The 16,342-nt window shown below is 39.8% G+C and overlaps 1 protein-coding gene across 5 annotated transcripts in view; it reads right to left on the reverse strand.

Annotated features, from left to right (window-relative positions):
* The window catches only part of Ferry3 (FERRY endosomal RAB5 effector complex subunit 3), a 36,092-nt gene that overhangs the window by 15,211 nt on the left and 4,539 nt on the right, over nucleotides 1-16,342 (reverse strand). For all 5 annotated transcript variants that reach the window (XM_048444072.3, XM_048444071.3, XM_048444073.3 and 2 more), the window contains exons 3-10: nucleotides 15,050-15,195; nucleotides 13,305-13,486; nucleotides 10,059-10,158; nucleotides 9,844-9,965; nucleotides 6,348-6,454; nucleotides 5,821-6,018; nucleotides 4,561-4,689; nucleotides 299-373 (exon numbers count right to left, since the gene is read on the reverse strand). In XM_048444072.3, coding sequence (XP_048300029.1) covers nucleotides 299-373; nucleotides 4,561-4,689; nucleotides 5,821-6,018; nucleotides 6,348-6,454; nucleotides 9,844-9,965; nucleotides 10,059-10,158; nucleotides 13,305-13,486; nucleotides 15,050-15,195 — 1,059 coding nt within the window. The remainder of the gene's footprint in view (nucleotides 1-298; nucleotides 374-4,560; nucleotides 4,690-5,820; nucleotides 6,019-6,347; nucleotides 6,455-9,843; nucleotides 9,966-10,058; nucleotides 10,159-13,304; nucleotides 13,487-15,049; nucleotides 15,196-16,342) is intronic.

The raw sequence follows: 16,342 nt of genomic DNA on the forward strand, positions 1-16,342 counted from the left end.
TCTCGGCTCATTCCTTAGTAACTAAGAAACAATGCATAAGAGCACATTAGAAATATAAAATCACGAAACTTAAGTGTAACATTTTGGGGATCTAGAAGTAAGTCATTTCTAGTATAAAAATGAGGTTTACATTGGAGAATGTCTGTGAAAGTGTATTATACAGATACAAGTGCTGTTTCAAAGGGATATATGGCCAAACATTTTATAAATGCACACCGTAAGAATAAATGTTTTAAATCTACTATTTTAATGTGTGTGACTATAAGAAAGCAATGATTTAAAACAAAATAATACTCACCAGGTAAAATATTTAAATAGTTTCTCTCAGAATTCTTAGATTTATCATCGCTTCCTCCATTTTGGTTTCCAGAATCTATTCATAAAGAAAATACAACACAAAGGAATATTGCCACACATGAAAATATATTAGCCCTACTCTTTCAGGTCAGCCACAATAACAAAAGTGTACTATCTGCCTCTACGTGCCAGGCATTCTGCTCTGTGCTTCACAAGCAACCTACAAATCCTTAAGCTCTAAGAGCAGACGTGGATGTGGGGAATGGTGCTCTCTTTCCTCCCTCCTCTGCTCTCATCCCCCTCACTTCCTTTTTTCCTACCCACAGTTAGGCTCGGGACGTGCAAATGCTAAGCATGTGCACTGAAATTGAGCACATCTCATTTTATATACAAGAGAAGAAAGGCTTCGGTAACTTGTTACATAAGCGGGGGACACAGATAAGAAATGGGACCAGCCTTGACCCCACATGGTCTCAACCACATTAGACTTGCCAACACTCTAGCTTCCTTCTGAGAGTTCAGGGCACTGAGTTAGCTGCACATAAAATAACTTCATTAGATAGCTATGGTGTGGCCACCTTTATTTTTAGATTCTGACTCACTGTGGCTGATATAACCTGCTCTGGACCAGATAGACAGCTAGCAACATCAAGAATCATTTTATATCCAGCACATTCATCTGATATTACACACAACTGATTTCAAGCAGATGTGTGATACTGTTTCAAGTAGAACTTTTTCAGACAGTCAATAGTTTTTCTTTCTTTCTTTCTTTCTTTCTTTCTTTCTTTCTTTCTTTTTTTGAGGCATGATATTTTTCTTAGAAGGATAGATATTGGTTCAGAGGCATTTTGACTGAACATCCATTATTAAGACTGAACACATTATTTACATATTTTAACAAAGCATGCTCCTGGATTTTATAAGAATTCTCTTACAAATACAAATACAAAGAGTACTGTCTTTCAATGTAATTGTCTTTTAGAGGGTATCTACTTATTCTGATTGAATTAAAAACTATTTTATAATCTATTTTTGAAATGGTATTCCATATTAGAAAACAGTAAGACCTTCAAATAACTAAACAGTATATACCTAAACATCAACTCTAAAACATTATCTGAACATACCTAACTTAATAGAGTCACCTAGTACTATGCTGACCACTGTGTCTTATAAACACTCACACATTTTTAAGAACTAGCAGAGAAAGTGTGAGCAGAGTAGGTAGAAGAAGACTCTGAACTGTCTGAACAAATATTTCGTGTAACAGAGCAGTCTGGCAATGGGCATGCTTCAGATAAGCAGTGGGTCACAGCAAAGACTTCAAGGAGCAAACGCTCTAATTCTGACTGCCCAGGGATGAACAAATACTCCCTTTCAAAAAACAAGACACAGCAACAACACACCAATTGGTTGTCCAATGCTAAATAGTACTGAAAGCCTACATACAAGTAACATTATATGTACTCAACAGGTTATATTTGGGGATATATATGTATATACAAATACATATATGCATACAATAACAACTCATGGAAAAAGACCTTGAATTTGAAGGAAAGCATGGAGGGATATACAGGAACATTTGGGGGGGGGGATTTAATTAAAATACAATCTCAAAAGAAAAAAGAAAAAAAAGAAACAGAGAGAACAGTTCACGGTCCACTCTCCTGTCCATGTTTTAATGAGTAATGTCTTTCACGGTAACACAAAAAGGTGACTTTTATTTAAATATATATATATATATATATATATAATATTCATAAGATAATCTTTGGCTTTTATCATGGACTGTAGAAATATAATGAATATAACAACCACAGTAGAAAAAATGAATGAAATAGAATAAACAAGTACTTGCATATCATGTCACAAATATGATGAACAAATATGTAGACATGTGCAGAAAAAGAACACTCAGTAAGTGTTTTTCACAAGACTGTACTATAGCATACAAGTGCCTTTATGAGGCTAAGGAAGGAAGATCCCAAATTCAAGGCTAGCCTGGGCTACAAAGTGAGTTCAGGAAAGCTGGGGCTATACTGAGACCCATCTCAAAGCAAATGAACAAACAACAAGAACAAAAGAGCTATCTTTTATAAAGATGACTCCTTCTACTAACTCATTTAAATCACAACATAGCTGCTATAACAAGAACAAAACACCATGCCGCATGCAGGCTGCCTTAATTGCAGGTGGTCTAAAAACTTCCTGTTACATACGCCACATTATCTCTCATATAAAGACTCAAAATCCTCCTCCTCTCCCACACTTATGATCTCAATCTTCATGTGTGTGGTCACGGCTAACAATGACATCAAAAATATTCACGGGAGGAGCAGGGAGGAGCAGGAAAGAGGAAAGAGAAGGGAAAGCTGAGTAAGGTGGAGGGAGAGAGTAACAGGATGAGAGGCCACACTGAACGTCTCTGCAAAGCCCTTTGTTAGGATTGCTTTCTTGTGATTTCCTCCTGCTCCTTGGCGTGGCTCTGAAATGTAACACATGTCGCCACAGCAGAGCCTCAATTACCGTTAGTAAAGAGATAAATCAGGGAGCAGGGGCTGGCATTGTGAATACTGAGTGGAGTACATGTGCACTGCGACCACAGGGCTGGCATTGTGAATACTGAGTGGAGTACATGTGCACTGCGACCACAGACATGCTCACTCTTTACAAGTGCACCGTGATTCATGCACACTGTTATTTATGCTACTAACAATGAAAAGAATACCTACTAATAGGGGAGGGACAAGAACCTGCAATGGATCACTACACAACAGCAAAGACACAAAGGGGCTTTCTAGACTGATGGATGACCTCTTGGGCAATCCTAGCGCAAAAGCCGCATACGGCACAGTGTACATAGAAAGTGTCTGTGTGTAAAAAGGAGAACTAGCTACAACATGCTTCTCTTCACATGAAGATATCTGGAAGGTACATGCAGGACAGCACAGAAAGGTGAAGGTGGGCACTGTCCACTTTCATCTGCCGTTTTCCTTTCTGTGCTTTCAGTTATCCATCAACTGCGGTCTAAAAACATCAAACAGAAAATTCCAGAGATAAATAATCCACAAGTTTCCAGTAGCCTGCCATTCAAAGTGACAAGATGAAGTGTCATGCCATCATATACTGTTCCATTTAGGACATGACTTGCTCCCTTGACCAGTGTATTCAGTGTGCATTCAACCTGCCCATGGGTCAGTAGGTAGCTTCCCTGTCAGATCAAATGTCAGAAGCTACTGGAGTGCTTCCCTTGGGTTATGTATGTGTAGGAGAAACTAAAGTGTGCAAGCACTGCCGAGACTCACGGCATCTCCTGGTGCTCCTGGTGGAGTCCAGAAGGAGGAGTCAACGGTCTAGAGAAGCTGAGCTAACAGAACAGAGTAACAGCTAACATGAAACAAGAAAAGGAAGAAATGGGAGAGATACTGGTCAAGGGAAATGGAGTAAGTTCTGGAACGCCGATGCATAAAGCTGTGATACGATCATGAACCACAGCATATGAGGAACTCACCAAGACAGCGCATGTTCCCACCACAGGGACCAAGCAGCAGCTTATCAGGTGACAGGCTGTTGCTTAGTTTCAGGTGACTAGTATTGCTATGACTCGAAGACAGAATAGCCCTCATTGGGTCATGATTTAAATGCCGGCTTCTCAATGGTGGCACTATTTTGGAAGGTTCTAGAAATTCAGAAGTTGGGGCAGAGGTGGAGGAAGTAGGATGATTGTAAAGTATACTTCAATAAATATAAAAATATTTCCAATAAGATTTCTAAGTAATTTGAAAGGATGTTGTATTGTGCATAAATATTGGGGGGGACCCATTCAAAGACACCAGTTTTTTTCATTTTCTTTTCGAACCAAAATGACCCTGAAGTCAAAAATTCAAGGAGGGAACAGGGTTAGGGATACCCAGCAGAATGGCTTATGTGCAGAATCCCTAGCATGGCAAGAAAATAAGAACAAAGAAGTTTGCTTTGTTCTTCTTTAACTTTGATTCGGTGCCCTTTGTAGTAATGATTCTGTACATTTGATGTTGGATCAGAAGAACAACTTTTTGAAAGCTCTTATTTTAACTATGGCAATGAAATTTTAAAATGGTTTTCACTAAGGCCCCTGAAAGAAAATCAACCAAAAAGAAAAAAAGACATGTTAAATTTTGTTCTTAAATTTTCTCTCCCAAGTCCTATCACTGCGAACTTCTATGGTTGCCTCTGGGCCAGCAGTGCGGCCTGGGTGCTAGAGCAAGCCTTACTAACCCCGTGCCTCTTTGCACTTGCTCCTGCGCTGGGTTCTCGCATACAGCGCCACCTGCTGGACGACCTCCAGTTGCTCTTCAATCCGTGGGAAGTGGAAGTCTGTGCATTCTTGGCAAACTGTGGCAAAATCTAAGGGATTCATCAAATATTTATTAATTATGTATAGAAAAAGAGATCTGAGAGAGTGAAGGTTGTAAATATGATTTGTTTTGTAATAAAAGCGCATTAAGCTAGAGTGCAATGACTTTCATCAACACTTTACTCATAGGAATAAATAATCAGTAAAGAACATTTAATACAACGCCAAGCCATCTTTAAATAAGATTAAACCTTGATTAAAATCTATCCCTAACCTCTGCAAATGATAACAAGTGTGGTTCTGTTTAACTTGGAAGGATCAGGAGACACTGGGTAAACTAAGATCACTCAGCAGGACTTGCTTCTAAAATGAAAAGTGCATTTATAACTGGATTATTATTTTTACTTCAGGCCGAAATAAGAATCTTCTTCTATAAGCACTCCATACACGATATTTTAGAAAGAACTAAATATCCCTGAACTGTTTATGAATGTCAAAGTTGAAATGCTGTGGGATAATGCTCTTGTACCCTATAAAGATTTGTCACTTGTATTGGTTTAGTAAAATGCTGACTGGCCAGAAGCCAGTGAGGAAGCATAGGTAGAGTGACCACAACGGGAGAACGCTGGGAAGAGGAAAGGCAGAGATGCAGCCACCAGCCAGATGCAGAGGGAGCAACATGAGTATACGTTACTGAGATGAGGTATCAAGTCATGTGGCTAAACACAGATAAAAATTAGGGTTAATTTAAGTTGTAAGTTAGTTAATAATAAGCCTGAGTAATAGGTCAAACAGTTTATAATTAATATAAGCTTTCGTGTGTCTATTTGGGACCGAATGGCTGCGGGAACAGGTAGGACAGAAACTTCCAACTACAAAGTCAGGGCTGCATATCTTGTTTGCTGTTCATTTTATTTGAAATGGCCAGGATGGGGTATGTGTGAGACTCAATGGACTTAAACACTGCAGCCATTTAAAACTGCCAAAAATTCCTTCATAAAAATTGTTTTATTTGAAAACTGGTGCAGTGGATCATATCTGTTATCGCAGCACTTAGAAAGCAGAAGCAGGAAAACTTCTTTGAGTTCAAGATCAGCATGGGCTACAGTGTGAGAGTCCTCTACAAAACTGGCATTACAAAGAGAAACTGAATGAGATAAGTATGTTCAACATTGACTTACCTCTTTTGATGCCACTATATGAATTAATTCGATTATCTACTAGTAAAACTAGGCCACAGAGAGATGTAGAATAAAGAGACAGGGCTGTCTGGAGCCGATGGAGTTTCACGCCACTTCCATGAGTTCTTTTATGCTTGCAGAAGTCAAGCATGTCTGCTCTCAGCAACCGCAGGTTGTGCATGGTCTTCAGCTGGGCTCCTAGGGATGAACAACAGTTACAGAGAGATACTGAAACGCTACAAAATCCTGTAACAGATGCAAACTTCTGTAGAAATACTCTAGATAAATCCATGTTCCAAATAATAACTAAAAATGGGCCCTTTAACTTCCCATGTTAATAGCTGTCATAATTTATCTGCAAATATATAAGCTAAAACACAAAACACATAGTACAAATTCTAGGCTTTCGTGGAGAGGGACATAACTTGAGATTAGAAATAATGGGTATATTCTGCTCACATGCAGGAATCTGTACTCCTGAGGAAAAGTTCAGAAGTTCCTTATAGCTAGCAAAAGAGCTTCCATACCTAAGTGAATGGTGAAGCTTTCTTCCAACTTCCTCTGTTCCTCATAAATCCTTCCAATGGCATCTGTAGATTCTCTGAACTGATTTGGCTGAACTTTAATTTCTTCACTGAAATTAATACAATTATTGTGATTATATCACTGCATATTCATAAGAATGTTTTTCTTAGAGGAAAATAAGTTCACCATGAAATGAGAGAGAACCGAACAGCTGACAGCAGAGCTTAATTTATTCCTAAAGTCATCCTTAATCCATGGTGACAAGTAAAACCATAAGCAGCAACAGGTTCTAAAAGCCCCACTTGTCCTTCCATTTCCTCACAGTAAGCAATGCAGATTACTCTCTTCAATCATTACAATATCAACTAACACATCACCACTTAATATTTCCTAGCAGCTTAAAAATGGCTCAGGGATCAACTGGTGAACTAATATGTAATACCTTTCAAAGTCATATTGAACATATTTAAAAATACATATTAGTTCTCATGCCAAGGCTGATTCTAAAAAATAATAAAATACATGAGGCAGCAGTGATGAAGATTAAGAATTAAAACACTGGGCTATAGAGATGGTTCAGCAGGTAAGAGGCCTTGCTTCACAAGTCTGATGACATTAAGTTCTATGCAGACTCACTATGGGAGGAGACAACCAGCTTCTGAAAGTTGTCCTTTAATATCCAGATGCTTGCTCACATACACCTTATACACACACAGTGATGATGACTATAAGAGTACAGCAATCATAAATCATGCTTTAGTTTTTAAAATGAAAAGGACATATAAGTAATAAAAACTGTGAGGTTCATGTTGGCATGCCGTGTGTGGCTGCCTTTCCGCCAGCCCTCTCCTCTCACTAGACAAGCTCTCTTTGCTCTGCTCATTACTGGAAAAGTTTCCCAATAGGAGCTATGAGCACAGAAGAACTACTCAAGTCAAGCCCATGGTGCAAGGCATGAAGGAAACTGAATGGCAAAGTGTGGCATGGTCCTCCAAGATTGGAGGGCCAGGAAATAAGGACAGCCTGTTTGCATCAATGTGCGTTTGACAAAGGGTGCTGTCATATAAGGAAATCAACAGAAATCAATGTGAAAATCACCACAGAGTTCTGAAAGGTCACGTGCAGGGTCACTTTAGAACAGTTAGGAGCCACAAACTCGTGGAAGAGCTCCTTCCATTAGTCTTCACTAAATGTGTCAAAGGAAACACGGGGACAGGCAAAAAGAGAAGCCTCTCTGAATGACTGACATCTGAGAGTCAGACACAAGGCTGGTGTTGGACAGACAGACAAAAGAGAGACAAGGGTGGGGATGTAACTCCATGATAGATGACTTGACCCACAGTAAGCCTGTACCAGGTGACAAGAAACAAGATTCCATGACTGAGAGAAGAGCAATAGCATGGAAGGACCTGCTCCACGGCACAGCTGTGCAAAGACTGCTGGGTGCCGACGGTGCAGCAGTGCGCAGAGGAAAACACCTCCCAAGACTGAGTTACAGCCCAAGCACAAACAGCATCCAATTCTACCATAGAAAATGAAGCCAGTTGGGCACTGAGTCTAGATGACAAAATTCAAAGGTCTGCTGCCCTGCTGACAAGACATGAACAACCTTAGTTGTGATGGCCTGTTAACTTCTGCACATAATTACCACTGAGCTAAATATCCCCCTTTAGACAGGGTCTTTATTGGGTAGCAACTCACTGTATAGACCAGGTCTCAAAACTCAGAGACTCATCTGTCTCTGCTTTCTGAGTGCTTTCTGATTGCTAGCTCAAGTCAGGCTGGTCTACTTGAATGACAAAGTCTGCTTTTAAAGACAAGAGTAATAAAATGAAAAGATAAGCCACAGAGCAGCAGCTATGGATCTACAAAACAAACATCTGATGCTAAGCATGCATCCAGATTACAAACATAACTTTCACAGCTTGACAGTAAGAAAACATAAAGGAGAGACATGGATACAAAGTTATCACATGAAACATTGTTCATCATATTAGCCATTGGGGAAACATGAACTTGGAATGAGAGCTCACGGCAATGCCCATCAGAATTGCTCAACAGCACCAAAGAGCTGGTGAGCTGCAGCACAGACTCAGAACAGTTGACAGGGGATGGCAAGAGGAGATAGTGCTGAGTATGAAGGCAAAGCGGAAGATGTCATAGCTTGACTGCAGTGACAGTTCTATGACAGTCTCATTTCCTTAATCTGTGCTCCATTAAAATAGGCAGATTTTACTTCATGTCATTTACTCCTCAATAAACCTAGTTTTCCATGAGTTGAAAACAGAATTTCTGTTGCCCGAGGAAACACCTACCAAAGATAGTATTAGTAAAAGTATTTTCCCCAAGGTATAACACCTTAAAAAGCAACTAAAGGCCAGGATTTACAGTGACTTGACCTACACATGGAGCCTGAAAGCACAGCAGCAAAGGGATAGGTGGCTTTTGTAGCAACAAACTTTTAAGTTCCCTTAAACCCACTGCCTGCAATACACTCTACATTGAGATCAGTGCATGCATTCATGCACGGAAAGCCCAGGGCATGGCATGCTCTGATCCCTGAACCCCACTGCTCTCAAAATGCTGGCCAGGAAGTAATATAGCTAGGCTGTCCCTAGAAGACAGGAGTAGTTTGGAAACACGGTGAAGCAAATGAGAGACCATCAAATGCAGGAAAGAGGTAATGAAACTGCCAGGAGAAGATGGTACCAACTATTCTTGTGTGTGTGGTGGTGTGCATGCAGGCAAAGCTGTGCACATATATGGAGCCTGGAGGACAAACTCAGATCTTCACTTTACCAACCGTGCTACTTCCCAGCCTGACTAAGTGTATCCATTCATTCCAATACTTACTGAACACTTCATGTGTGCCATACTCAAGAGCACTTGGCTAGAAGCTGTGTGGGCATACAAAACAAATAGGAACAAAGGGAAGGGAGGAAGGGAGGAAGGGAGGGAGGAAGGGAGGGAGGGAGGGAGGGAGGGAGGGAAGAAGGGAGGAAGGGAAGAAGAGAAGGAGAAAGTTGCAGACATATTTCTTACCCTTGAGGCAAGACTATTGGGAGACTGACATTACATACTAAAAGCCCTTAGCCCTTATCCAAAGCCAGCCCAGGGCTGTACACCAGTGCTTACTGCATGTGTGAGCATGTTCTGGAAATAGGTCTACTGTACTTAATTTTTTTCTCTTCCTACTTAGTGAGTGTCTGGCATTCATCCAGTCATAGCAAGTGGAATATCATTTTATGAAATGAAAGAAATTGCCTGTAAGTCCACCACTTGGGATACCGAGGCTGAATTTCACCGAATTCAATGCCAACCTAGGCTAAATGCCAAGTTTGAGGTAGCAAAATTACACGAGACTCTGTCTCAAAAAAATAAAAAGTATAAAATCTTGAATTTTATTGTCAAACATACACAACCAACTACCTGCAATTTTAGAATAAATATGGATAGTGATGAACATATACATGAATAAAAACAACTGAGGGTCAATACCTGAGGGAGCTGTTGTTGGGGTTCTTCAAGTCCTGATGAAGTTTTATCACCCATTCCTGATACTCTTGCTTCTGGATAGCTGTTGACTGCTTCAGTTCATTTGACCATTTATTCTCTAAGACCTAAATAGAGAGCATGCCAACTGGTCAATTTTTTTCACAAGGAAAAGAAGACGCAATTACATATCTAAAGCCATTATACTTCATTTCACTTACTTGTTGGGATTCAAAATGCTGGGCAGCCAGTGAATTTACATCTTGATCTGTGAGTGATTTCCCCAATTCCTGCATCACCTTCTCCATTTCAATACCTTGTCTAAAACATAATTAACCAATTAGACATAGTCACCAAACTTTTAGGGTATACAGCTCTTTAGTTCATTGAATAAAATGAAAATATAATTTTTATTTTATGATAGATACTATATCAAGGAATTAAAACTCCATGCCTTGAAAATACTGAGTCATTGAAAATGAGTATGTGAACACTGATGAGTATTGTTAAAGTGTCAACCAGACCACATATGCAGCCAGATCATGATCTGAGCTCAGGGCATAAACGGAAGCAGTCAAAATCTAAGTGGACTCTTAGTGACTGTTTAATACTCCCAACCCTTCCTCATTTGCAGAGATCCTCAAAGGAAACACTTGTGTAACCCCAGCCTAAGCAGATTTTCCATGTAAGTATAAGATAACTGACTTGAGCTCCATGCTGAAAGCCTGTCTACCCAGAAGCTGCCAATTAAGTTTGAAAAGACAAACTGTTAAATCACACAATTACTTTTAAGGAGCAATGTACAATGCAACTTGACTTTTTTAAAGCTTACTGCTACTATCTTCATTTACCCAAAGAAACAATGTACAGAATGGCTTTCCTACGGAGGACGTTAATCAGTGGTGTTGGAAGTACTGACAGCAGGTATTTACAGGGGAAAGTAAGCATAACTAGGAAGGCACGAGGGAGGCTTCTTTACTGCTGGAAACATCCTATTTCTTGGTTGGGTGGTGGTTACAGGGGTCAGCTGGACTGTACTGAGCTGTACTTTCACAGTTTATTGTCTGTTCTGACTACATAATATCTCAAACTAAAACTGACCTTTTAACACAAACACATACCTTTCTCTAAAAGGTATTTTGAGGGGTTGGGAGATAGCCCAGTTGGATGTCCAGTACTTACAGAAAAGCTAGGAATGGTGGCACACATCTAAACCCTAGAGCTTGGGGGGGGGGGGCAGAGACAGTCAGATCCCTGGGAGTGCATTGGCAAGAAAGTCTGGCCAAATAGATAAACTTCAGGCTCGGTGAGAGACCCTGTCTCAAAAAGTGTGGAGAACAGAGACAGAGGAAGACACTCAATAGGGACCTGTGGCCTTTACAGATACACACATTGCACATACCTACACACATGAACACATCCATATGAACATGTACATACCCACACACATACATACACAATTAAGTAAATACAGAAAGTTTAAACATATAATAAACAGAGTAGAACACAAACTAAGTTTTACTGCCATTCTAGTTAAGTAAATTGTTCTTAAAATTGAGTTTATTATAACAATTAAGGAGGACAGATACATGTAAAAAATGAAACTCATACAATGTATACATATGAATACTTCAACATCTTCTGTATCATTCATTCAGTTATCATTCAGTTCCCACTTCACTATATACAATGCAGATGACTTCATAAACTTTTTTGTTTGATTTTTTGAGACAAGGTTTCACTATGTAGCCCTGGTGGCCTTGTGCCTTTGTCTCTTGAGAACTGGGATTACAGGTGTACACCCACACTCCTGGTCCTTAATATTAGAAAGCACAAGGTATCAGGTGAAGATTATGCTCATAAGAGAGTTTTTTAATTTAGAAACAAAAATGTCTACTAAAAACTTAGATACATAATCACGTTAATATTTTACAAGTGTTCCCTCTAGTGGATAAAAAGTATTATTGCCACTTCTTCTAAAGTTTAAAGAACTATCTAGAATATGGCTTCATAAAAGCAGCAAATTTCTCATAATAAAAAAAGCAAAAAGAATTAAACAAAGAAAATTTCATGAACATTTATGTTACCCTGAATGCATCCAAAATGCAATTAGTTTGTAATTCATGACTTAAGAGACTGCCTAGATTAAGTTCAAAGGAAAGTCTATTCTATTTCAGATAAATGCTAGCTATAGACTGGTTCAGAATACCAGGTATGACAACTCTGGGTACTGGTCCCAGGCAGAGCATGCCCATACAACCTATACGCACCCTCCAGCCTGTGTTCAGTCATCTCTAGACCGCTTACAACAATAGTGCAATGTAAGTAGTTGTTATATTGTTTCTTGGGAATAAATACAAGACTTAAAGCCCAAGAATGCTAAAAATATGCATGACTCATTTTTTCTTGCATGTTTTTGATTGACAGTTGGCTGAATCCTTAGACACACGAGGCTCAAAGCCCGGGTTCATTGTTCACCATCATGAGAGAAAAGAAATCCATCTTTGATTATTTTGTATTTCAATTTCTCTTAACTATAATAACCCTTAAAATAAAAAATATTATTCATGTGGATCTCTAGGAGTTCGAGGCTAACCTGGTCTACAAGAGCTAGTTCCAGAGCAGGATCCAAAGCTACAGAGAAACCTTGTTTTGAAAAACAAAACAAAAACATACTCTTAGTCTTAATGTTTGCTAATGTGAGGCTAATGAGAGACAGGAGCACATAGCATCTTGTTTTAAGTTAACATCTTTAGTATTAACATTACACCAATCACAAAAATCAAGTGTAATTTGGTCTTAAGCTTCCACAACAAGAACCACTGTACACCAGTAATACTAAAATTCATCTTGGTGTCATGTATACCCACAGTCTTCAATGCATGCTCTTAAGGTAATAAATAATGTGCTAAATCAAAATGGACTACGTTGGAGGACATGCTGATTTACACCACAGTCTACAGGACAGGAGGGTGCAGCCTGGAAAGCCATACGTTAACATAAAGACGCTCGCAGCTTTTTACTCTCTGGAACGTGCATCCCAGAAAGCACGGTTCGTGTGCTGTCTTAGGAAGACTATACAGAAGAATTCAAATCTGATTAAAACCTCTTGGGGCAATGTTATGGTTTTTTCTATTTTCCTCCTAATGTGGGAAGCTTACAAGATAATTGAAAGACACCATGACCTAGAGAAAGGCAATCCAGAGGAGGCTGAGCAGGGACAGAATGAGGAGGAGTGGCTAATAGTTGTGAAGTCACATCTTGGATAAACTACTGTAAGCCCAGGTTTTCTCACCTGCAAATGGAGATACTAATTGCAGGGCTGTGGTAAAGATGAAAGGAGACAGCTCAATCCAAGTATTTTGCTTAGTATTTCAATTTTAAGATAGTGCAAGCAGGCTGTCCTACAGGCTTTTATATTTCACAATGTAACATTTAATTATAATAACACGAGAAATGAGCAGTACCTCTCTCGTAATTTTTTCAGCTCCACATCTCTTTCACCAATCAGTTCTGAGATGCTAACAAAGTAATTATGTTCCAGATTCAGGAGCGTTTCTGAGGCTGGGGAATGGATCAGGTCATGGTAGACATCTGCAAAGTCTTCATCCCAGTTCGGCTCCTCGGGCCTCGCATGCTCTAATGTGGTCTGTGAGATAGCACACACATTCAGTCACGCCAGGGCATCTCTGTTTTACATGCTACTAGAGAAGTATGGATTTTATGACTGTGGTTTTGCACACCAGACAGGGACACGGAGACCCGCATTTACACACATGTAGATGGTATTGTAGAATTGTCTGAACAAAAAAGAATACAGAGAGATGGAACCTAAGTTGTTATTACAAATTGCCTAGGGGGATGAATGAGATATTCCTACAGAGCAACGGACAGAAGTGCCCACAATAGTAAAGAAAGTCAGTATGCCATGACTCCGTTTCCACACACAATGCACATGTGTGCCTGCACAAAGGGATGAGCAGCAAAACTAACGGTAGCTATGCCAGGACAGAGGAACTTCTCACAACTACTAACTTAAGCTGTATTTGAATGTATTATAAATATCTTAGGTTTACTAAGGCTGTGATGAAACACCAAGAGCTAAGCAACTTGGGTAGGAAAGGGTTTATTTCATTTACAGTTCCATAAAACAGTTCATTATCAAAAGAACTGAGGGCAGGAACCTGGAGGCAGAGGTTGATGCAGAGGTCATGGAGGGGTGCTGCTTACTGGCTTGCTCCTCATGGCTTGCTTGCTCAGCCTGCTTTCTTATAGACCCCATTACCACAAGACCAGGAAAGGCACCACTCACTAGGGGCTGGATTCTCCCCCATGGAAAATGCCTTGTCTATAGCCAGATCTTATGGAGACCTTTTCTTAATTGAGGTTCCGTCTTCTCAGATGACTTTAGCTTATAAATCAAGTGGACATAAAACTATCCAGTACAATAAATATAATTTGTGTAAATTAATCTATAATCAGAAGAAAACAAACTCTAAAAAGATTCATAGGTTATTAAATAAAATAATAACGTGTGTGACATCTTGGACTTCATGAAATAGGCCATATTAGTTGCAACCCAACAGAGAAACAACGACACTACAACAAAGACAAAGACAAATGAGAAAACAGAAGTTCCCAGAGCTGAAAATGACATGAGCTTGGATGGCTCGCTTAGGCTATCAGATGAGATTCAAGCATCAGCTCAACTGGAACGTCAGAAAGAGTAATGCAAACATGCAAACACTGTAAAGGAATGTAAATATGCTCCAAGAAATATGTAGGATAAAGTTGCTTCATGTTTCCAAAGGTACTATTCCAAATATATTTTATTTAAAAAATTTATTTCATTAAAAAAATGGTGTTGGGACCGAGAAATAGTTCATCGGGTAAAGGCACTTGCCACCAAGCGTAACAATCTGGGTTCAATCTCTGGGACCCTTATGGTAGAAGGAGAGAACCAATTCACTTAAATTGGTCTCTGACTTCGATAGCACAAGCAACACACACACACACACACACACACACACACACACTGCCTTAGGACTCATATTGAAAACAGCATGTAAGCAGAGAAGCAAGAACCTATGATGTGTATTACTGGTTTGCAAAAAAATGGGTTCTATACTTTGTTTCATATGACTTCAGCAATTAAAACATCCTCCTAAAGTCTGTAATATTTTTGAAACATACACTGCGACCTCTGTCTTACCTCAGCGTAAGCTTTGGCCCATGCACTTGCCAGCTGATGTACATCTACTTCACCTGATTTAACAGCATCCAAGGATGCTTCCGCCTCTCTGTCATAGTCTCTGAGGGATTCTTCTTCTACAAATCGGCTCAGAGCTTCTTTTAAGTCTGTTCAAGGGATAACAAATGCCATCTTCAGCAAGATGTACACACAGTAGGGGACAAACATCCAAATGAACTGAGTTTGGTCCCTGGCACCCATATGATGGATGGAGAGAGCGGACTCTCCTGAAAACTGTCTTCTGACTGCCACACATGTGCCATGGTATGAGCACACACAGAGATGCATATAAACAAAATGAATAAATGTAGACAGAAGTTTCTGACTGCCCAGTCCCAGTTTATAATTAATATAAACCTCTGTGTGTTTCTTTGGTTCCTGCAGGATCAGGCAGGACAGAAATCTCCATCTACAAATAAATATGTAATTTTTAAAAAACTTGAAAAGTCATAATTCACATTTCTTCCAGGCTTACAAGTTCCCAGTGATACCTTTTGTCTAGGCTGGGACAACCTTCTGAGAACTACCAATGGTTCTGTCCTTTCTGTGTCCTGGCTCCTAATTTATATGATGACAGTGATAGAATGCTTCTAGCTTCCCTTAGCTGTCTATCAGTCTTGGTGACCCTGGGACAACGGGGCCTAAAAATGGGGCAGATTAAAGTCTCATACAATAGTCAACTTATTCAGAGCATCAGACAATTTATACACCAAGGATTAAGAAAAGTCGCCTAAGTGTACAATCACAAGATGAGCCACACGTGGCGAAAACATGCTTGCCTACAGATGCATATGATATTAACAGCCAAAGTAAACTCACTCCTATCTGCCACACCCGGGAGGAGCACAAAACACATTCCAGGAACAGTTCTGTGTTTTGAAGAAACTGGGGTCACACGATTCTTGTTTCCTTGGCGTTTTCTCACAAGGTCTCAGAATTCTCCACACAGCTTCATTCATGAACCGCGTTTTGACAATAATCCAAGTACCCAATGACCCAACAGTCCTCTATTTGAAAGTTCCCCCGTTGTGAAAAGGGTCATGGCCCTTTCAAAATAACTTCAAACAGAAAACTATGTAAGCCAAGCAGACAAAGGTTGTTTAGCAGTAGGTGCCCTTCTGTTTCTTAGTGCCTCAAAATCATGAGCAAAGGAAAAGAGAGACGAATTTAGAACCAAAGCTCCACCATGCAAGTGATGCTGAGACATCTGGCAAATCTCCACAACCAAACTAAGAGGTTAAGCACTGTAGCTAA

This window comes from Myodes glareolus, chromosome 3, assembly GCF_982192425.1.
Source record: "Myodes glareolus chromosome 3, mMyoGla1.1, whole genome shotgun sequence".
NCBI lineage: Eukaryota > Metazoa > Chordata > Mammalia > Rodentia > Cricetidae > Myodes > Myodes glareolus.